Source organism: Taudactylus pleione, unplaced genomic scaffold (assembly GCF_031769625.1).
Source record: "Taudactylus pleione unplaced genomic scaffold, aTauple2 ptg000391l, whole genome shotgun sequence".
NCBI lineage: Eukaryota > Metazoa > Chordata > Amphibia > Anura > Myobatrachidae > Taudactylus > Taudactylus pleione.
In genome coordinates this window covers 15,287,636-15,310,902 of record NW_028284792.1, presented here as the reverse complement: position 1 = coordinate 15,310,902, position 23,267 = coordinate 15,287,636, and the positions used below count along the sequence as shown (strand labels likewise).

At 38.3% G+C, this 23,267-nt stretch overlaps 2 protein-coding genes across 3 annotated transcripts in view; one reads left to right on the top strand and one right to left on the bottom strand.

Annotated features, from left to right (window-relative positions):
- The window catches only part of LOC148507586 (pinopsin-like), a 163,373-nt gene extending 157,107 nt beyond the window's left edge, over positions 1–6,266 (top strand). The window contains exon 4 of the mRNA XM_088445870.1: positions 6,036–6,266. Coding sequence (XP_088301996.1) covers positions 6,036–6,266 — 231 coding nt within the window. The remainder of the gene's footprint in view (positions 1–6,035) is intronic.
- ST6GAL2 (ST6 beta-galactoside alpha-2,6-sialyltransferase 2) overlaps positions 1–23,267 on the bottom strand; it is a 123,846-nt gene that overhangs the window by 7,695 nt on the left and 92,884 nt on the right. For both annotated transcript variants that reach the window (XM_088445869.1, XM_088445868.1), the window contains exons 4-6: positions 21,290–21,387; positions 14,612–14,713; positions 11,180–11,354 (exon numbers count right to left, since the gene is read on the bottom strand). In XM_088445869.1, coding sequence (XP_088301995.1) covers positions 11,180–11,354; positions 14,612–14,713; positions 21,290–21,387 — 375 coding nt within the window. The remainder of the gene's footprint in view (positions 1–11,179; positions 11,355–14,611; positions 14,714–21,289; positions 21,388–23,267) is intronic.

Sequence of the window (23,267 nt, the reverse complement as noted above, 5' to 3'; positions counted from 1 at the left end):
CTCCCTGTCACCTCTCACCATCTCACCTGTCACCCCTTTTCCCTCTCTCTGTCACCTCTTTCCGCCACCCACTGCCTCTCCCTGTAACCCACGGCCTGTTACCTCTCCCTGTCACCCACTGCCTCTTCCCTCTCTCTGTCACCCACTGCCTGTTATTTCTCCCTGTTACCCACTGCTTCTCCCTGTCACCCTCTCCTTGTGACCTTCTTGCCTCTCTTTGTCTACCTCTTGCCTCTCCCTGTCACCCTCTACCTCTGACTGTCACCCATTGCACTTTGAACTTGGAGTAGGGCGGAGGGGGGCCCAAAGCAAATTTTTGCACCTGGGCCCACCACTCACAAGTTCCACCACTGCTTAAAATACTAAAACGTTTCACTGTATGAATTGTTATCGTGCAACAGATTACTCCTTGTTTTAAATAAAGGAGAACTTGCTAATTAGATGCATACCTATTCAGAATAATAGCTGCAAACCTTATTTATTATTTAAATGCAGCATGTAGCGGCTAATGCTTAATCTCTCTCTATAATGAGCAACTAGAGAGCACTAAAGGTCATCAGAAACTTTCCAATTCATGAAAGGCATTTTATTAGCATGTTCCATTCAGGATGGAAACTGAACATAAAGAGGAAACAAAACAGATCTAAGTAGAAGGACAATCAGGAGAAAATGTGGTGTTAAGTTAAAGAAAAGCAGAATCTGTTCTTAATAGATTTATGGTGGGAACTTGTCATGTTTTAGTACACAAGAGTTGGAGGTCACTGTAATCTTGCACTAATGCCTTCATTCATGCTGTGATTGTAGTTTATTATTACATCATTTTAACCCAGTAACATTATGTAACATAAATGGAAGATTAACACGACTGATTGGTAATACTGGTCAGTGAGTGAAAAGAAACCACCATGTCATTAACGGTTATAGGTTTCCTTCTGAGGGTTGGAGATTTAATTCCCATTTGTTCTAAATTAAATATTTGGTCTTGGGAGTAAATATTGGTAGGGACCCTCTTTTCAATAAATTATTCCCAGGTATCTTCAAATATGATCAAAAACTTATCACATTTATATTTTATTTATAAAACAGATAATCCCATAGGCTGGACTTCTCTAAGGTCAAACCTAGAAAAAATTGGCTCAGGGACAACAAAAAGTTGACAAGAGTCCTTTATGATTAGGCAGCATGCTGCTTAGCATTGCTACCTCAATGGAATCTGGAGTGGGATCAGTCCACTAACTGTGTACAGTTTGTATGTTCTCCCTGTGTTCATATGGGTGTGCTCTGTTTTTTCATGGACACTGCAAACACACACTGTTAGATTAATTGGCTAGTGACAAAATGAACCCTAGAGTCTGTATCTGTGATAGGGAATATTCAGTAGCCCATAAATGCCATTTATGCAGGGAGTAATGTGAATGATAAATATTATCTGTAAAGCACTGCGTAATAAGAAAAAAAAAGGTTAGTAAATAAAATAAATTCTCACAGCAAATGCTTTTGTATCTTGAATCCATGGATTACATATGCCTTACTTCAGGGTTTGGAAACTGTCACTGCAAACTGTACTTGAAGGGCTGATTCTGGATGTGGCTGGAGGACTAAGATCTTGTTTTCCTTTATTCTTTTCTTATATTCTCTCCTTTTCTGTTTCTCATGCTTTCATGTAATGATCCTTTTTATCCTCTGTATTTCTGCTAGTGGCTTACATTGTGGCAATGTGTAACTATGGGGGCGATTTATCAAATCTTGGAGATAAAGGGGGAGATGTATGCAGGGACAATATGGGGGTTTAGTGGTATCAGCGCACGTTATGTACACTGATACCACTTCTCCCCCATGTATTAATGCAGGGTTGGGTGTTAAATAACAGGGGCGCTATGCGCCCCCTTCATTATCGGTGCTGCTATCTACAAGATAGCGCGACAATATGCCACCCAATGTATGAACGATCAGTGGCACTGACCGTTTTGACAGCTGCAGCTATAGATTGACAGTTGCAGCTGTCATTTCCCCACCACAGCAGGGACAGCACTGTCCCTGGCTGCGGTGGCTGCTGGGCTCAGGGCTGTGCATGGGAGATCTCGTGCATGCCCAGTGGAGCCAGCCGGGAGCTGAAACACAGGGTATCAGCACTAGGCTGATGCGCTGTGGGCTCTGCCAGGGATCGCCGGAGGGGAGATATTTCACTCCCCCACTCCGGCATAAAAGATGTTCATATATCTCGTCTGTACTGCTTCCTACTTTGTCTTGGTAAAGAGGTGAAGCAGGAAGAGACACTATAATACATCTCTCCCAAAGTACCAAATTATCAACTTCTAACTGTCATTTCTCTAGCACAGCCTGTAAAATGACAGGTAGAAGCTGATTGGTTGGTACTTTATCTCTCTCACAAAAAGTAGTGTGACTTCTGACCCAGTGTTTTAATATAGTTTGAGTTATATTATTGAACCCCTTATAAATTGTTTGTTTTCTTTATGTCTTAATTTTGCTTACAGAGCAATACAAAGTGTAACCGAAAAAGACAAAAGTCTTTTCTTATGGCACACTAAATGAAAACATAACTTTTAAATTATATATATGTAAAATATTTGTAGGTAATATACATAAAATCAGCAAAATATTACCCTCATAATATTTAGCTGATTTTATATTACCTATCAGTATTTACATATATATAATAATAATAATCATTTAGTGTGCCATAACAAAAGACAATCCCTTTCTCTTCTTTTTTTGGTTCTACTTTATCACTCTCCAAGATTTGATGAATCTCCTCCTATATATACTGTGTGCACTTTATAAAATGTATATTTGGATGTAACAAAATGACAGCACCTGCCTACTATGTAGCATGCTGTGTTATGTCAAAAAAAACAAATGAGTATAATACTGTACTACTGTTTAAGAGGGGGCCTATTAAGGATGTGTGTGTGATATAAAACTGTTCAAGCTTTTCACGTCTATTATGCATGCATGAGACTTATAGCATAATACTGCTGTACTAATACCAAATGGCCCTATCCAGCAGCTCTCAGAACTTGGAGGATGTGCCACATAGTGTCACATTAACCCACCCACTCCAATGTACTCCAATGTACTTAAATGGTAGTGGTTCAGAGTTAGATGTGACTGACGCTTGATTAATTTTTTGCACTTGACGGGTTTTTGTTACCAAGAATTACAGAAAGGAAACATGTCAGAAAAGAACATAACGGCCCCTTTATACTGCACGTATTGTGTATTTATATTTTTTTAAGATTAGTATTTAAGTATTAACACTAGTTGTGTTTGTCACATGCATCCATGTTTTATGTGAGTTCCCACGACAACTGCTGTAGGACTTTTCCGTGGATCTTCCTTTCAGTCTTTCATCCTCCAATTTCAAAGTGTTCCCCTTTGATATATTGGAATTTCTATCATTCCACTTCAGTTCCGTCTCTCCTCTATGATGTACATGTTTAGTTATTTAAGTCCTTTTTGATAAATTATGCAGCTCATGTACCATTTCTGCATGACTACACTGCTTGCTTACCTTCGTATCATGTGAAACTAGAACTTCAAGGGCTATTTCCTCTGTTGTTGACATTACAACACCATTCTTTCTGTATTCTGCTTTAAGATTTAAGTGCTCCACATGCATTATTTACATTTTGATGTATTAAATTTAAAATTCCTCAAAGTCCTCTATTTTCTCTAAATCTCTGTATGATGTGTTACACTAATAATCACAAATTAATACCTTAAATAAAACAGGAACCCCATACTGATCCCAAAAGTTCCCACTGGTTACCAACCCTTCATCCGAGCTTACAACATTGTTTACATCACTGTCGCTTGTCCTTTAGCCAAAACATTATCCATTCCACTATCTTTGAGTCAAATCCAAGGATTTTCAGTTTCTGAATTAATTGATTGTGTCATATCCTATCAAATTCCTTGCTATAATCTAAACAAGCTACATCCAGTCATTTAAATATGAGAAAAGCTGCTTTTCTGTTTAAATTGCTGTTTTCAGGGTCTGGCCCAGCCTGCAGCATGTACAGATGTGTCCACATACATCTATCCTCCGTGCGCTACAAGTCGCGCCACACAATGCGGGAGCTCCGTGTGACTTGGTAGCGCCGAGTGTCTTTTCGTGCAACATGAAATGATATGCAGCATGCCGGGCCGGCACTTCAATTAGGCAGCTGCCTAAGGGCGCCGGGACCTGACAGGGCGGCCCGCTGATGCTGCCTTGGACAGGGGACATAATCTTGCCTTTCTCCTGGAAGCCACTCCTGCCGGCTAAGAGACCTAGGAAAAACTGCCTACCCCGGCGGCGGGCGCCTCTCTACACCCGCTTCCACTCCCCCATGACTACACAACACCAGATACTGGGCTAAGAGCAGAGAAGAGGGGGAGGAACATTAGTGTGTGTAGCCAATAGCTGAGCATCGGTGTCTCGCTCTCTAAGCCCCATGCGTGACGTCACTCATCAATACGTCCAGGTTTCAAAGCCATCCGGAGAGTTGCCCATTACCATGGTGAGCGGACTGCGGTTCCAGCGTGATTATGCCATTCGCTGACTTACTCTCAGACCTGCGCACCGCCCGACGTCTGCTGCTCCAGGCGTGGCCGGGGTGATGAGCGTGTGTGCGGGGGTGAGAGCTGCCCCGGAGCCCATCCCGCTGCCGGCGGTGGCCGGGGCTGAGCCCAGCAGATGTAACGACGTGTTGCTGTGCCCGCCGTGGAGGAGAGGGCAGCAGCTGCACCATGTGGTCTACTTCCCGGGAGATGTGCAGGCAAGTGTAGACTCTGGGCATTGTAGTGGTGGTGCTGGTGGTGGGTTCCTGGTTGGGCACTGGCTGGCTTCAGCCTGGGTAAAAGGCTAGCATCAGCCTGGGTAACAGGCTGGCTCTGAGCTGTGGGCAGGTCTGTGTGGGCTGTGAATCTAATTCTGCTGGCCTTTGCGATCGTCCAGTGTCACCCAGTGCAGGGGTCATCACCCTATAGAGCGTAAGCCTGCAGGCCAGATTCTCATTCCTCTAGGTCTGTCTGGTATTACCCAGTCTCATTCTGTTCTGATACTAAATATATAGATATATTTATGTGTATGTTGTTATGTTGTGTGTGTATACTATATATATATAAAAATAATGTGTGTGTTCTAACTATATCTATCTATGAGATGGATAGTAATGCAGTAGCATGAGTTTATGCTAATGCTGCAGTATACCCACCGGCTGCGGTACCTGCAAATGTCGCGTTTAGTTTGCGGGGTGCAGGCAGAAGTTTTGCCTAGGGTACCTAGAAGCCTTGCACCGGCCCTGGCAGCATGCCTATGTTCTGTGTGTGACTGCAGGTGTTTCTGCATGTGAAACACTACGTTACTGTTTTACAGCCGCTGAAACTGTAACATAGCGTTTCGCATGCAGATACACCCGCAGTCACACACAGAACATAGGCATGCCGCATATCATTTTCAACGCTGTGCGAATAAGACGCATTTGAAGGTAAAAAGTCACACAAAAGACGCTTTGCGCTACCAAGTCACGCCACAGTATGGTGCGAATAGAAGGGCTGTTTAATGCGCAAGGATGCTAGATGTATGAGGACACATCTGTATTATGATGCTTGAATCCAGTTGTCAGATAGACATGGCATTGTAGTAACAATCCAAGATGTGTTTTGCATGTTTCATCAGTGGACGAGATGTCAAAATAAGCAGCACACCTAATACACACACAGCAAGATATTGTTAAAGTCTACTCAGTTCCTGCCATGCTTCCTGCATAGGATTACAGATTTAAAATATGTGTGTTTAAAGCAGTAGCTTAAATCTATTTATTTCTAATAATTGTTTTATATCGCATAAAGTGAGCGCAGGGCAGTGATAACATGATCACACAGTCACGTCCCCCACAGCGCTCACTTCTGCTGCGCCAATCATAAACCTATGTAGATAAGTAGAAAGATTGAGTTTAGTCATTATAGAAATTGGTGGAAAACTGATGCTAGTTATATACTAACACCGTTTTCTTCTTCTGCTTTCACAGTTTTACAAATGCTTTCTTCTACTCTTCCACTGTCATCCTTCCTCGACGACTGATGGGAAATCCTTATGCCAATCAAATCTAATTGTTGTTCAGCTAAACCAAAGACTCACCAGCACTAACGAGGCCCCGAAACTAACACAGTTACCGGGTAATGCTGAGAAGGTTCCGTGTATACAAGACAAAGAAACATCTGACCTGACTCCATGCTCAAAAGAAAATTCTGTCTTGTAAATACATAAAATGATTTACCTTTTAATTCCACAATTAAACAACATTAATTTTAAATGTAGAAATTAACACCCATGGGTGACATTTACTAAATAAAAATATGTTGGGGGCAGTATTAAAAAAAAATAAATAAAAATCAGTTTTAACATCCAAACTGCAAGTGGTTTATGGCAAACCACTGGTTAAAACCATACTGCCCCCCCCCCCCGATATATATATATATATATATATATATATATACACACATACATACACACACACACACATAAATATGTCTATGTGTGCAATTCCTACTTTGGAATATTGTCCAAAGTTAGCAGCTGCAGTCGTCCATATGCAGTATTACCGCACTCAGATGTATTAAGCTTTGAAAAGTAATACATTGGAGAGTGATAAAATACCAACCAATCAGCTCCTAACTGTCATTTTTCAAACACAGCTTGTAACATGACAGTTGAGTGGCTGGTGGTTAATCACTTTCCATTTCCAATTTATCACCTTCCAGAGTTAGTAAATCTCCCCCTTAGTCACTTTGTTGAAAGTGCAGCTCCCCTTCATTATCCCCTTCCTCAAAGGGTCATACACAATTCTCTGCAATAAATAAGAAGTAGGCACACAACTGTAAAGAACATGTTTTTTTTTAAAGATTTTAATAAAGGATAAAACACAGGTACATCAGAAAAAATCTTTGAAGCATTAATACCCTTATTCGTGCTTCAAGGCTCAGTGCGACTCTGCATTCTGGAAAGTACACTTAGTTTCTACGGTATTTAGGCAGAGGACCTGTCTGCACCGACGTCACTCTCCAAGTCACGCCCAACTATTTCAATAATTATGACTTCATCAGGTGGCACTGTGACTGAAATGAAGGGACTGAGCCTGGAATCACAGATAAGTGTATTAATGCTTCAAATATTTTTTCTGATTCACATATGGGGCATATTTTCTAAGCAGAGGTTTTACAAAATACTCTCTTTTTTTAATTTTTTTAAAGTATTTTGACTGCCAGATTTAAAAGGTCAAAATTACAAAACATTCCTGATTTTGCATTTATTGTTATTGCCCTTTTAAATATTGCAGACAAAATATGTAAAAAACAAGGGTTTTGTAAATCCACTGCTTATTCAGCCTTTATTTTTTTCCATAGTTCCAGTGTGTTATTATACTGGTACCTCCTTCTGTTATTATCCAACGTAATTCATGTAGAAGCTCCTTGAAAGGAATGAATGCCTGCGGAGCCCATCTACTTAACATACGGACTGCCAATCAAGAAAGGTCTCTTATTTCTCACAGATTAAAGTATGTAAGCTATCTCATCTATTACAGCCACCTCTTTTTTACTGGTGGTATTTTTGTAACCAGCTGGTAAACTGCAGCTTGATAAATTTAAGGTTTTGTATTTAACCTTAAAAAAATCATATAAATAAAAATTGGGGAATGGTGATGTCTAATGTAGTGATTTGATAAACAGCGATTCTGCCATTAGTAAATCTAGGTTTGAAAACAGGCGGTTACACTAAACCACTCTTTAGTAAGTGTTCCGCATGTGTGATTTGAAATGATAATTGTGTACTTGAATAAATCATGTTGTGTATATTGTACTAGTAAGTGATATATGTATGTATGGAGTATACATTAAGTCACAGGTTCTCAAACTCGGTCCTCAGGACCTCAAACAGTGCATGTTTTGCAGGTCTCCTCACATAATTACTAGTTAAATAATTAGCTGCACCTGTGGATCTTTTAAAACTTATCAGTGAGTAATGAATACACCTGTGCACCAGCTGGGTGACCTGGAAAAAGTGAACTGTGTGGGGTCCCGAGGACCGAGTTTGAGAACCACTGCATTAAGTGGTTATGCACTACTACACTTATGTGATAAACATAGAACACTACTAGGAAAAACTCATTGTTTGTGTGAAGGGGTGTATCTGTCCACTGTGGAAGACAAATTCATGCTCCTATATAGTGAAGTGTATCTGTGAAAATGCTATGCACAAACATTTGAGGCCTGCAGTCTTTCATTGGAAAGTGTATGCAAAAGTAAAATCATCATTGAAATCGTGTTGCCTGGTACTTTGAACTTTTGGAAGTGTCTAAGTGACATCAGTACTGTGTAACATTTGTACTTGTTCATATTACAATTACACCATATAAATCTATTTTCCCATATGAAATTTGCCAAGATGGTACAAAGTTGTCCTAGTAAAAATAATGGTCAATGGATAAATGATAAAACCTACATGCTTTGTGGGACTGTGCGTAAATGACATCCTGTGTGTTAGAGATTAAATGCAGATTTGTTTAGGATTATTCGAAATATAACATCACATATTATATACATTTTGAAGAGTTGGGTTTATAGTAATAGAGACTAAACTAGTAGTTTCTACCATACTGGCTGATCTAATAATTATAAAAGTGATACTGTTCGCCAAATCCAATAAGCCACAAGTTCTATCTGTGGAAGTTGCACGTCACATTACTGTGCACTTTGTGGGTCATTTTCATCAGGCATGCTTTCATGTATCATGAGAAAATTAGTAGTAAAGGCCTATTTGCAGCACTTGCGGCAATGGCTTGAGATAAGTCTACATGGAGCGTCCTGGGGGATGTGCATGAAAAAGTGGGAAAATCACCCTGAACCCCCGAAAAATAGCAATTAAGACTGGATAGCAGTATATAATGCCATTAGTGGCCATAAGCAAAGTATATGAGGTTCTTAAAAGGTATCAAATGGCTAAATTGCAGCTTTTGTATTAAGTGGATAAATTATAGAAAGCAAGTGTTTCTCACCAAATCAAAGCCTCCAGAATAATGTGGGGGTACATAAAAATGTCTGTTTCAAAAATATTGTGAAAAAACGCTTTCCCATCTATAGAGATATCCTCCTGGCCGGACATTTGTGTGGCTTTGCACTACTTGCTAGACATCTCATGATACAGTAAGTTACTGTATAACAACTTTTTGTAAGGGGTCAAAAGAAAGTATTCCAAAGAGTTCTATAGAATTCTAGCTTGTGACACCTTATCACAACTTCTGATAGCTTATCACAAGTTTAAAGAAACAAATAACATATCACTCATTCTAAATTATGCGAGAAGGATAGTTAAATGAGAACACACAAACCAAAATACATGTCCCACAAAATGGAATCATATGTTGAGCTTTTTTCCTAGTTGTCACCTACTCAGGGGCTGTGATCTAAAAGCCTTAAATTTTATGTACATTTCTATTTTCTATGGATGTATTGTGTTTAAACAAATTACTTCTAGCTGTGACAGATAAGTCAATTTTCAAACTGTAAATAATAATAATAATAATAAAATCTTATGGTCCGTTTTCTATTGAACCATGTTTTTTTGTTTTGTTAAATGTAATGAAAGAAACCATAAGTAAAACTGTATACCAGTGAGTGTGTAAATGTACAATAGTCAAAGGTGGTTGTGAACCTTTTACAATTATTTGTATTCATCTACATTAATTTGATATAAACTTTATGCTATGTAATAATAAATAAAGAAAAATAGACTGTACATATTTTTATTGAACAAAAATGTATCAAATTGTGTTGTAAAAAATATGTGAACATTTAGGAGCGCAATTCAATTCTGCATGGGATATGGGAATATGCCCTACTCTTCTGGGAGTATACCCTAAACTTCGTTACCGAGTAGGTAAGTTTGGCTAATATTAATAGCCGTTATTTCATCAATTGTACTAATTCTTTTAGAACGTAAAGTCTTGCGAGCAGGGCCCTCTACCCTCTTGTGCTTCTCCCTACTTTAGTTTCATCTACTTCTTACTCACAACCAGGGCACCTAACACTTGTTTGCTTATGCTCTGTTGCTTATCTGGGTGTTATGGTCGCTAATGTAGCAATATATATTTATTTATTACCAGTTATTTATATAGCGCACACATATTCCGCAGCGCTTTACAGAGAGAATAGTTGGCCATTCACATCAGTCCCTGCCCCAGTGGAGCTTACAATCTATATTCCCTACCACATGTACACGCACATATACACTAGGGTTAATTTTTGTTGGGAGCCAATTAACTTACTAGTATATTTTTGGAGTGTGTGAGGAAACCGGAGTACCCAGAGAAAACCCACGCAAGCACAGGGAGAATATACAAACTCCACACAGTTAGGCCGTGGTGGGAATTGAACCCACGACCTCAGTGCTGTGAAGCAGAAATGCTACCATTACACCGTCTGTGCTGCTCTGGATATATATTATCCATGTCCTGGTCCTGTATTGTATTGTTCTGTAAGTCGCTTGTCTACAACTTGTTTATGTACTTTGTAAGGCGCTGCCATATAAATAAATGATAATAATAATAATAATAATAATTGTGCTTTATGCTCCTAAAGAAAGATACCAACAACAATACCAATAACCTCCCTATGGGGGTTCACTACCAGAATACAATTCCTGGAGCGATTACGCAAACCTGAATATTGTCTTGTAGGAATTGTTGACTATTCCTTTTTATAGAACTGCTTCAACTCATCAATATTTTTGAGTTCCCCTGCATTAAATGTTGTCTATGCCTGTGTTTTCTTAAAGCCTTTTAAACTGCTATATTTCCTAATACAAAGTGCTTTGCTTTTTGTCCTTTCAAACCTTAATGTAGTTATGACTCATATTTTTGTTGGGCTGTGTAGAAACTAATCTATATTCTCTGGTGGAATTTACTGCATTCTTAATACACCCTTGGGCACAGTAACCTTGCTTAATGTTAATGGCTGCCCATGCCAAGCTGAACTCTTCCCATGTACAAAATATTTCACTACTTACTTTTTAATTAATAGAGGACATTCAAAATTATAGTTAAACTACAGCTAAAAGGTACATTTTATGGTTATTCAAGTACATCTTGTAATTAATAAATAGGCTAAACACACCTACCTATGAAACCTGAAGAGGGAGGGTTTGGTTGTATCTTCTCATCACTATTCTCTTGGATTATTTTCCATAGTTCCCATGTGAATTTTGGATGGAGAATATAAAATGGCTGATCTGGATTTTTCTTACGATGCTGCTCATAGGGTGGGAAAAGATTGTAGTCTGGTTTGTGGTACCACTATATAAAAGAAAGACACAAAATAATAGAAAGATCATAAACATAAATACGTACTTAACCGAGAAGACCAGCTGCTATAATTTTCCACACATGAATACACAGCAGTATAATGACAATGAAGATGTAGTGAAAACATATTTGAAATTCTACTCTGGTTTGCATCCCTGATGAATGAATCTTGGTTACCCCTCTTTCCCCATTATTTGTTCTAAATTATTGGTTTGTAGGTGATCACTTCATTTGGACTCGGCAGTGTGTCATTTTAAAATAGCCTGTTATCTCTAAATCCTCTCTACCCTACAGTAAATGTAATTGAAATACAGGTTGAGCCTCCCATATCCAAATATTCCGAAATACGGAATATTCCGAATACGGAATTATTTTGGCATGACTGAGATAATGAAACCTTTGATTTTTGATGGTTCAATGTACACAAACTTTGTCTAAGGCACAAATTATTAAAATTATTGTATAAAATTACCTTCAGGCTTTGTGTATTGAAACATAATTGAATTTTATGTATGTACACAAACTTTGTTTGAGCCACAAAATTATTGAAAATACTGTATAAAATGACCTGTATAAGGTGTATATAACACATAAATGCATTCTGTGTGTATATTTGGGTCCCATTCCCAAGATATTTCATTATGATATGCAAATATTCCAAAATACGGAATATTCCGTTATCCAAAATACCCCTGGTCTCAAGCATTTAGGATATCGGAGACTCAACCTGTATATAAATTTGCCGTCTGGTAAGGTTTCAAAAACACATATGGATGGAGTTCACAAAGACTAAGTTATTTTTTTGTTCACAATGCTAAATTCAGGAACAAATACGATCACTTCTATCAGTATGAATGGCAGCTTTTAGAACTGGATCAAAAAAGTGGATTAAGTATGATCAAGTTATCACAAAATTAAAGTGTTAAAAAGTTACGATTTCTAAAGCGGAAAAAAACTTATTCAATGAACCATGTTCAATGTTCCAATGTTACTTTCCCATCTAATTCATTGGGCAAAATGAAGGAACATGTTATTTAATAATTAGTTAAATTAATTATGTGTTCTTTTGTGAGCTAATTATTCTGTTCCTTATATGTGTTTCTATATTGTAAACTCTAGAACAGGTAATTTTGTGCTTTGTTGATATATATGTACTTATGTTTACATATTTGTAAAAATATTGTTGTATCATATTTCCATTATGTTTTTTTTTAAAGAAAAACTACTGTAGCACCACTGTAAAACACACAGGGACTAGACCTGGGTATACACTGGTCAACATATTGCTTGTACAGCCAATAGTCATGACCATCAGTCAGTGTGTACACATGATATATCTGTGATGATATGCGTTCGGCATCCCGGTGATCTGGATGCCGACGCTTACCTTACTGGTGCCAGAATACCGACGCCGGCATCCTGACTACTGGGATGCCGAAGGTAAGTAGTGGGGTGGGGGTAAGGGTTAGGTTTAGGGGTTAGTCACTAGGGGGAGGGTTAGGATGTGGGGAGAGGGAGTTTACGTTTAGGCACTAGGGGGAGGTTAGGTTCAGGCACCAGAGAGGGAGGGTTAGAGTTAAGCTGGCCACACACTAGACCAACTTACATCCAACCAGCCAACTTGTTGATTGGTTGGAATGAAAATCTGGTAAGGAATGAAAGCAAATGACAATCAGCAATTTGCTCCCAAACGCCGGAAAATGGACAAAAACTGTTGTTTCAACAAATTGTTTAGATCAAACATTTAACAAACTTGTCTTACGACCATTTTCATCTGTTTTCTGGCATTTAGGAGCAAATTGCTGATCATCATTTACTCCCATACCTTACCAGATTTTCATTCCAACCAATCAACAAGTTGGATGGTTGGATGAAAGTTGGTCTGGTGTGTGGCCAGCTTAAGGGTAGGGAGAGGGGGAGGGTTAGCATACTGACGATGAAGTGTCGGTATGTTTACCCTGTCGGGATCCCGGCGTCGGGATTCTGACCGCCTGGATCCAGTCTGTCGGTATTACATACCGAATCTATCTGTGATGATGTTGCTCAGAGATATATCACATCTGCTGTGCTGATACATATTGTACAGATATATCATTCCCATTATTCCTTGTGTGCACATGGTCAAACAACCGAATGATATATTGGGCACAGAATCCACTGAATATGAAGTCACAAGTGTGCGGAAATATTCAAATGGTTACTGCTGGGCCGACATATCGGCCAGACGATTGTGTGCACAATCATTTGATCAATCGATTGGTCGTTCAGACGTCCGATCCACCGGCCAGTGTGTACCCCACATAAGTTCTATGATCTAAACAAATAATTATTTTTCTATTTCTTAACAATTATGATGTAAACATTTGTTATATAGCAAATAAAGCTGTTACTATATAATGATTTAACTCTTAGTCAGCAAAATACTACAATAGTAAATGGTGATCATGTAAGAACCAGAAACAAAGAGAATATGCGTTATGTTACTTTACACTTTACACAGGTGCACCTATTCAGCTACTATGAGCATACACAGATGCCCACTCATGACACATTGATGTGTATGTATGCAGGCACTTATTTAGCAAATGTGTTCACAAAGGCACACATGCATTATTTACATTTGTAAATGATTAAAAGTATCTTGACCAGGTATAACCGTTGCTGCCAAAGTCTGTTTATTATTCTGGGACAATAGCATTGGCAAAGGTGCCATGTGATGGGTCTCAATCTTGCTAAAACTCAGTGGGATGGGGAAGAGCCCAGGCATTAAGTGCTGGCAGAGTGTCTGGTACAGTAGTTTTCAGCAAGGGAACAGGCTATATTTTGCACCCGACTGCATAAAGGCACCAGTCCTACAATGGCAGGCAGCGTGCATGCCATGTTTTCATGTATATTGTGTTTTCATGTTTTTATTATATGTTCATGTATTATAGTGCACTGTATATGGGACTGTATTATTACAGGTACTGAGAATGACTACAAAGGCACTTCTCTGCTGAGGAATTCAGGACTAGTGCTAAGATCAGGGAGGTTCTTTTTTTTTAAATGAGAAATATTTTGAATAACTGCAATATGCATGTCCCTGGAGCCAAATGAATCGCCTGGTAAACAGAATCTCTGGGGCTTCATACAACCGTTTTGCCAAGTCTGCCAGCCAGTTACAATAAACAGTGCGGTGTGGATGAGGTTTTCCATCTCTTAGAAAATGAGGTTTTCCTCACTACATTATATTGAGAACAGGATCTTACCATGTGAAGATCAGCGTAATAAGGAGAAGGATCCCATGCAACTAAAGTGACATCTTTGTACAATGGACTATCTGTAAAGTGATGATTCGGGTTGGTAAGAATCTGCAATGAAAACAAAATGAATACTGTTTAATAGTGTTACATTTAGCATCAATGTAATAATAGCTGCAAAAAAATGAAAAAGTCTAAAGCGTAGCTGAACATTTTGAGGAAATCTGTTCTCTTTATTCCATTTGATTTCACCTTAAATTAAATCATTTTTATTCCCATCTAAGTCACACAATTTCCCATCTACTTGCACATTTGGCTATGGAGCTGCCTTTTTCCTAAGGAATATATTTATGACTCTGAATAGAGTTTAACATAATTGAAATTTACTTTCTACTTGAGTTCATTTCAATCCTCAGAATTGATTGATAGGATACAATGTATTCAAATTTATGTGAAGTGCTTTATGAAAATCATCATACATTCTGATTTTATGAGAAGCTTGCAAGGATATGTCTGAGAAGAACAGACAATAAAAACAAAGCTAGCCTTTCTGGGTGCTTCAATAACCAGATTAGAGGAACCGTGTACCATAGTGAATAATATATAAGAAGCAGGTGTCACAAAGGGTTGTATTGAGTTTACTATTTGAAGGGCAAACTAAGCAGGTTTCAACTGCAACATTTTGAGATTACTTAAGTTTCTTCGACTAAAAGCTTCTAAGTAAAACTTTTTCAGCAGCCATAACATGGCATCCCTTTGATTGAATACCGTTCTACTTCAAGCAGTATGCGCAACATGCTTTGGTGTTGAAATGGACCAAACCAAATAAATTTGGAACAGTCAAAGGGGGAGATGTACTAAGCCTTGGAGAGTGATAAAGTACCAACCAATCAACTCCTGATGGTCATTTGTGAAACACAGCCTGTAAACTCTCCCACTAAAAGTTTTGTTGAGAAAAATTACAACATTTGGTTTCTATTATTCAATAAAGTTATTTCCAAGTTTTTCATTAGAGTAGATACACATGTCATATTATTACCATAGAATAGAGACTATTAAGGCCACCTAGGAATCAGGGTCACCTAGGAATATACTGGGAGATATGTGTTAAGCCTTAGAGAGAGATAAAGTGGAGGTAGACAAAGTACCAACCAGCCTTGTTTGAACATTGACAGTAAAGCTGGGCATCCACTATACAATTTTCTGTCAGATATCTGTCCAATCTGGCTGGGAATGAAAACCTGGTAATGTATGGGAGCAAATGACAATCGTCCATTTACTCACAAACACTGGAAATTAGTCAAAAATGGTTGTTCAGACAAACTGGTTAAAACACACAAATGTAACCAATTTGAACTATTTTTTTTGTCCTTTTTTTCAGTGTTTAAAACCATATGATCGACTGTAATTAGCTCTCATATATTACCAGGTTTTCATTCCAACCAGCCAGATTGGACAGATATCTGACAGAAAATTGTGTAGTGGATGCCCAGCTTTAGACACTGATTGGTTGGTACTTTACCTCTCTCCACAGTTTGATACATCACCCCCATTATCTTTTTTCTTTCAAATGTGTAAAGCTCCTTACTTGGTTTGCTGTGTAAAATATCAATAGTTTTACTGTAAGCTATTTGTATTGTTTTTACATTTGGTGGAAACCCAGTCCTGAACCTCTATGCAATATAACTATCATATATTTGAATTATTCAGGCTTTAAGAGTTTTACTTCAAAATATATTTCAGAGCGGTTACAAAGCAAAGTATATTTCAACTTATTTACTTGAATCATAAGCACATTGACATTCATATTTTCGGGGCAGCGGAACAGACTGTGATTTTGCTTTTAATATGTATAATTTCAAGCTACAGCTGTTTTAATAGAAGTCTCCGTTGCCGCTAAACTGTTACATGCGGATACATTCTCACCAACACGCTATCCTGGAATTCTTATGATTTCAAGAATCTGCTAGACTGTTTACAATTTATAAATGATATAATATATGTACTTGTTATATTTTTTATGTACTTTTTTCATAAATACATGTTAATGCTATTTTTGACATTGCTCATCAATTATATTTACATTTATTTGTTTGCACTCCTAGAACTTTTTTACAGTGTTTTCTGTATTTTTTAAAAGGGTCAGCTCCTCCCCTATAGTTGAGCATACACATTTCTATAATACTGCCTCCAATGGGTCTGCGGCCTACCTACTTAATAGCCTGTCAGTCAATAAAGAGCTCTCTCTTATCTGTGACTGGCTGAGCAGTGTAAGAGACCTATCATAACTGGCTTCCTGGCTATTACAGCAGGCATGTGCACTGGAGATTAATTAATTTTATGGTTGGTCCTCCTCATGGGTAGGCCGCTCATCCATAGTTTGTATCTTTTCTTTTACTGCCCATAAAGGTTAGTTTGGAATAAGAAAAGAAGATTTTAGGTATTTATTAGGGACACATTTGAGGCAATCATTATTATTATTATTATTACAGGTTGAGTCTCCCATATCCAAAATGCTTGGGACCAGGGGTATTTTGGATATCGGAATATTCCGTATTTTGGAATAATTGCATATTATAATGAAATGTCTTGGAAATGGGACCCAGATATACACACAGAATGCATTTATGTGTTATATACACCTTATACTCACAGCCTGCAGGTCATTTTAGACAATATTTTTTATAATTTTGTGCATCAAAAAAAGTTTGTGTACATACATGAAATTCATTTATGTTTCATATACACCTTATGCACACAGCCTGAAGGTTATTTTATACACTATTTTTAATAATTTGTGCCTTAGACAAAGTTTATGTACATTAAACCATTAAAAATCAAAGTTTTCATTATCTCAGTCATGCTGAAAATATTCCGTATTTCGGAATATTCCGTATTTCGGAATATTTAGATATGGGAGACTCAACCTGTAATAATGCGTAAATACTTTATTATTTTTCTAAACTAAGCACTACTATTATATGTGGGTATGTGGGCCACACTCTTTATTATTTATGCTAAAAAGGTCACCATTAAATTTAGTATAGGAGCAACATCTGTAGTGTACACTTGTAGCATTACAAGATATAGTATGAGCCTGCACTTATAATACATTACAGAAACACTTCTTAGTAAATCTTCCTTTAAGTCTTAAGGTGCGTACACACTACACGATATGCTCCCTGACCGATATCGTGTAGTGTGTCCCCGGCAGGCTGTGCTCAATGTCGTTCATGACATTGAGCACAGCCGCTGAACGATATCATTAACGATATCGTTCAGCGCTGGGCTCTCTCCCCCATTCCCCAACATGCAGCAACCTGACGAGGTCGTCAGATTGTGCTGCAGGTTCAGGCGATGGACAATGTCGGAAACGACCAGCGGGAGTGCGCATCGCTGGTCGTTTCCAACATACAAGTGCACGATTTGTGCATGATTAGTGAGCGATTGCACGATTACGATGTCGTAATCGTGCAGACGCTCAGTAATATCGCCCAGTGTGTACCCACCATTAAATGTAATCTAGGAACAGTAAATAACTCATAATTACTTCAATAAACCACTGGGTGTCACTGTACTTCCAAGATAGAAGAGAACTTGTCTTTCTATCTGTTTTTCAAAAAAATATTGTCAGTGGATTTTCTTTGGTAAATATTATAAATCCACATAAATACAAGAGGAAATCCTGAACAACACTGAGTGTCAGAAGCAATACAGTATGATAGAAACAACACATTTTAGAAACAATTGTAATTAATCTCAAGTACAGACTACCTGCAGTGACTTAAATATTCATTTAAGTAAACATTTTATTGCATAAATAACTAGGAAAACTCATTTGAGATTTTTTTTATATTAACATTTCATGCTAAAATTGTCACATTAGTAATAAGAACATTATATAAATACTTAATCATACAGGAAGAACAAGTTCACTTTGAACTGCTGAATGTAGAATTTATTTGACCTTTTTTGCATAGTTATTTTTTAACTATTTCTCTAAGCATCAACACAATAAATACGTGTATAAACTGTTTACAATATACTGTATAAGATTAAGGGTGATTTGGTTATTTCCATAATGGAACGTTTGTGACTCACATCTTTATTAATGATTAAACCTGGAAAGCACCAAGTATTTTTGTCTATATAATGTAATAAAAAATGTGATCCTATTTAAAACAAGTAGAGTGCATTTACCACAAGTCTAATGTTCAATGACCCTGAAGATTAGTGAAAACCTATTTCCTAGGAATATTATTGTCATTATTGATGTTGTCCATTGCATTTAACTAGGTTATGAATAAATATGAAGAGCATTGTATCTTATACATAAGGCTCTCATATGTCCTTGTTTTCCCAGGATAGTTCCCTTTTTATCTCATGGTGTTATTTTATCTAATACAGTAATTCAGGCTTGTGATGTATAGTATGCTAGCTAATCGTATAATCATATATAATAATTATAGCACAATCAGCATATTAATTATCGAGCTTTAGACACAATAATTATACTTCTTATTACTGCTTATCGTGGCTATAAAATTACGTTTCACCTGAATGTAAAACGCTCTGGGGTACTGGAATAAGCAAACTCGATAATGATAACCGAAACTGACACTATACATAAATATGAAATCCTCATCAATAAGCAGAAGTAATGCATATGGTGTATGGTCTTGAGATAAACATGAGTGATGCCCATTTGTGTGCCTTTAATGGTCAAATCTGAGAGTTGCACCTACTTCTGACTGCAGCGGTGGAATGGTGAAGGGAAGGGGCATACACAGAAGGGGCACAAGTGCAATCAGGTGCAGGCCTACAGACATTAGGCATATACCCGTCAGTAAGTGTACCTAATGCGGGTTCCTGAGGTCTGATGCAAAGATCTGTGCTGATTAGGATGATAAGAGCATATCTTTGCAGTTCTTAAAAAAACCCAATTACCTTAAAAATGTGCCCCCATTTCCCCCTACTCCTAGTAGCTACAAAATTATTGTGATGAATCGCATGGGATTCCCTCAAAATAGTGTCTATCAGAACTTGGGTATGACAGGCTGCACTGGTAACACAATAATTGGTAAATCTGCCGTTGGCCACTGCCAGAAGAATACAGTCCTCTGCTGAAAGCACGAGGGCTTTTTCCCAAATACCTGTGAAGCAGTGGGCATGGGATAATAAAGTTTCAATAGTTAAATGGCTAAAGTGTTTTAGGTATGCAGGCATATTATCATGGATTTATGCATATACATGCATTTACGTGGATCAAACAATCATGTGACTCACCATATGGATGCACATTTTTGTGTGCCAAATTTGTGGCCAACTCAGCATCAGGCCCATTATGTATATGATAATAAATGAGAATTGCAGCATATTTTCTCCATCTTGGAATCAACTTAGACAAGACAGAAAAGTCAGAATATAACTGCAACTTCCACAACTAACAATCATTTACAGTAATTTTTGCCAAAGGAGGTTACTTGCATTTTCCCCAAATTAAATGTTCCCACTTCGCGGAACAACTTTCTGGGATCAGTGAAACCTCCATCATGACTATTTCATACAAAAGTACATGGTATGAGGGGATGGATACGGGATGCCGGCTTTCAGGATCCCGGTGGTCAGAACTCTGACGCTGGCATCCCGACAGGGTTAGAATACCAACACTTTGTTGCTTGGTATCCTAACCCTCTCCCTACCCTAACCCAACCTCCCCCCCTAGTGTCTAAACCTAACCTCTCCCTCTCCGCACCCTAAACCTAACCCTCCCCCTTAGTACCTAAACCTAACCCTTCCCCTAATGCCTAACCCTAGTCCCTAACCTTAAGTCCTCTTCAACCTTCAGGATTCTGGAAGAAGTAGAGGGGGGTTTGCCAGACCATTGTAACACCAAACCAAAGACATGTAACACTTTGGACTGTATTTTGCCTTATCTTGGTTAATTCCTCCAAAAAATACAGTTTCAGGGCTCCATTTAATAACGAGTTTTATTTTTTGCACAATATAGTGCCGCCGGTCACTGCACTATTTTAATTTGTTTACCTTGTATTTATCACTAACATGCTCGCTGGCGAGCGGTGGTGTTAGTGAAGCAGGCAGCGATGTTTTTCTGTACCTGCGGATGCTGCCGAATTAATAGGACAGGGCAGATTCCAGAGAGCTGGAAGCAGTGGGTGGAGAGCCTGGAGGGAGGTGACAGAGTAGGAGGCGGGGAATCAGAGGAAAGGGGCGGAGAGCGGAATGGAATGGGTGGAGAAGAACTGCAGCAGTGCATTGTGGGTAAGGACCCGTAAGCTGCAGCCTCCCCGTCGGGTCCTTAGTGCTTGTCAGCGCTAACTTACAGCAGCAAAGACCTGGATCATTTTTTATAAGCACAGCAAGTGGTAAGATGAAAAAAGCGCGTGTTGCTAAATACCAAGCCAATGCATTTTACATGGGCAGTAGTAAACTGAGTAGCGCAGCTGCCTCCAATTAGTAAAACAGCCCAATCAGGGTTGATAGATAGTAATCTTAAAAAGTGTTGCAGCTAACGAATGATAATAGCCTTATAGCTCGTTATTAAATGGAGTCCTCAGTGTTATACATGAGCTGTTGCAATTTAATAACCCCATTGAGTAGTATTTTTTATAATCTGGTTTTCCACATCAACCACTAGACCTGAAGACACATGACAAGGAGTCTTACCTGAGAATTTATAATGCGTATGGTGGTTTTGTTTCCAACATCTTTTTCATAGTTATGTGTTGGTGCAGAATTAAATCTTAACACTGCATCATGGGAATCTAAAAAATATAGACACAATATTAGGCATATTAGTATAATGCATTAAAGTAGGAAATCATTCATTCAAAATTAATACAAACACATTTCTAAATGTAATCAATACTTGACAGATAGATAGATAGATAGATAGATAGATAGATAGATAGATAGATAGATAGAATGTAAATAGAATTTGTATAACTTGCAAATGGAATTAAAAACTTTTTTTTTTTGCAAAGAAAAACGCTAACAAAAATAATATTACAGAGTCAATAAATGTAATTAATAAAAGGGCAAAAATGTTTTCCCACAGTGTAAATGAAAAAAAGTGCATTGCTTAGTGGGACAAAATATCACTTATACTGCAGGGTGCAATATTTTGTATGTCACCAGTGGAGACAGCCTAGCTGAAGTTAAAAAATGATCTCCTACCCAACAGTTAGAGGTGGGGACATTGTTATACATGGCAAGAACTACTGTACATGTCCACATATTGCAGATGCAATGGGAAATCTCCCTTGCATTTGTGGAATGTGTGAAATGTGACTACATTTGTGCCTATTCATTATTCCAGGCCAGGCTACACACATGCCTACATGACCACATAAAATTATATGGACGGTGTCACTAGCAATCAAGACTCAAATCAACTGTTTCTTGCAGCCTATTCCTCTACTTGCATACTTCAATTTACAAGCTAGGACTTTTATTTTATACAATAAAGCTTCAGTTCAAATATTGCTGACAAGAGTGATTTGACACTAATGCCCGCTGACAAGGCACGGAAGCTTGGGGTCTGCTACCCCATTGCCACATTTAACTCCAAGCAAGAAATAAACAAAAAGACCATCACATGAGCATAAATGCAATCACTTTCCCTGTCACTGTTTATTAGACAAATCTGGTGGTATGTAAATTCATTTTGTACTGATGAGACATTCATAGCATAACGTCCCTTTAGTATTCTTCTATTCCGACCAGTATAAGGGTTATACTTTTTATTATTATTATTATTATTATAATAGGCACTTTAAACTTAGCAGCACAAATAAATTACAAGATAGGTTTATAACACTGCATTTGAGAGAACACTGTTTTATATATAAATGGAAGTCATCTATTAGATATTTTCCTTGGGGGATAAAAAAAAAAGTCAGCAGTCACGTGACAACACATGTGCATATCAGCATTAACAAGCTCTGATCCTAAGATGGCGACCTACGGAAATATCCTGCTGCAGTGTAGTAATGGCCATCAGTAGGGCACCATAGAATTGTTGTGATCTTGTCGGCATCGCAACATGCCTTCCGATGGCATGTGACCATCACTTGTTAACCATTTCATGGTTTAACCATCAATGGGATGCAAGTGTGCAATCACAATTAACAAATGTAATTTGACCATGAGCAATGGAGCTCTGCCATTGACACAGAGGGCCTGATTCTGAGATTTACGCTAATGCAATCGCAACTGCATTCTCTCACAGATCGCAGTTGCTAAAATATGCTATTGTCTTTCAAAGCTTAGCTGAGCATAGGGACACCCACTGCTGCCTTCTCATATCTGTCCGATGACTTACAACAGCGTAAACATCGGTAACGCAGATAGGGCAGTCACTGAGCCTCTAAGTCAACTCTGACCAGTCTCAAACACTGCTGCTCTCTTGACACACAGAGAGCTCTCATGCTGTGAAGGTGATCGCAATGGCTAATTTATGGACACCCATTAAACAGCGTTTAAACGGTCAGACACACCTGCATTTTTCACACCGTTACCACCTGCAAACACTGACTACCTTTGGGCCCAGTTCAGAGATGTATGCAAAACCAAAGTACACCATACTTGCCTACCCTCCCGATTCGATCGGGGGCATCCCGAAAATCAGGTGCCGCTACCGGCC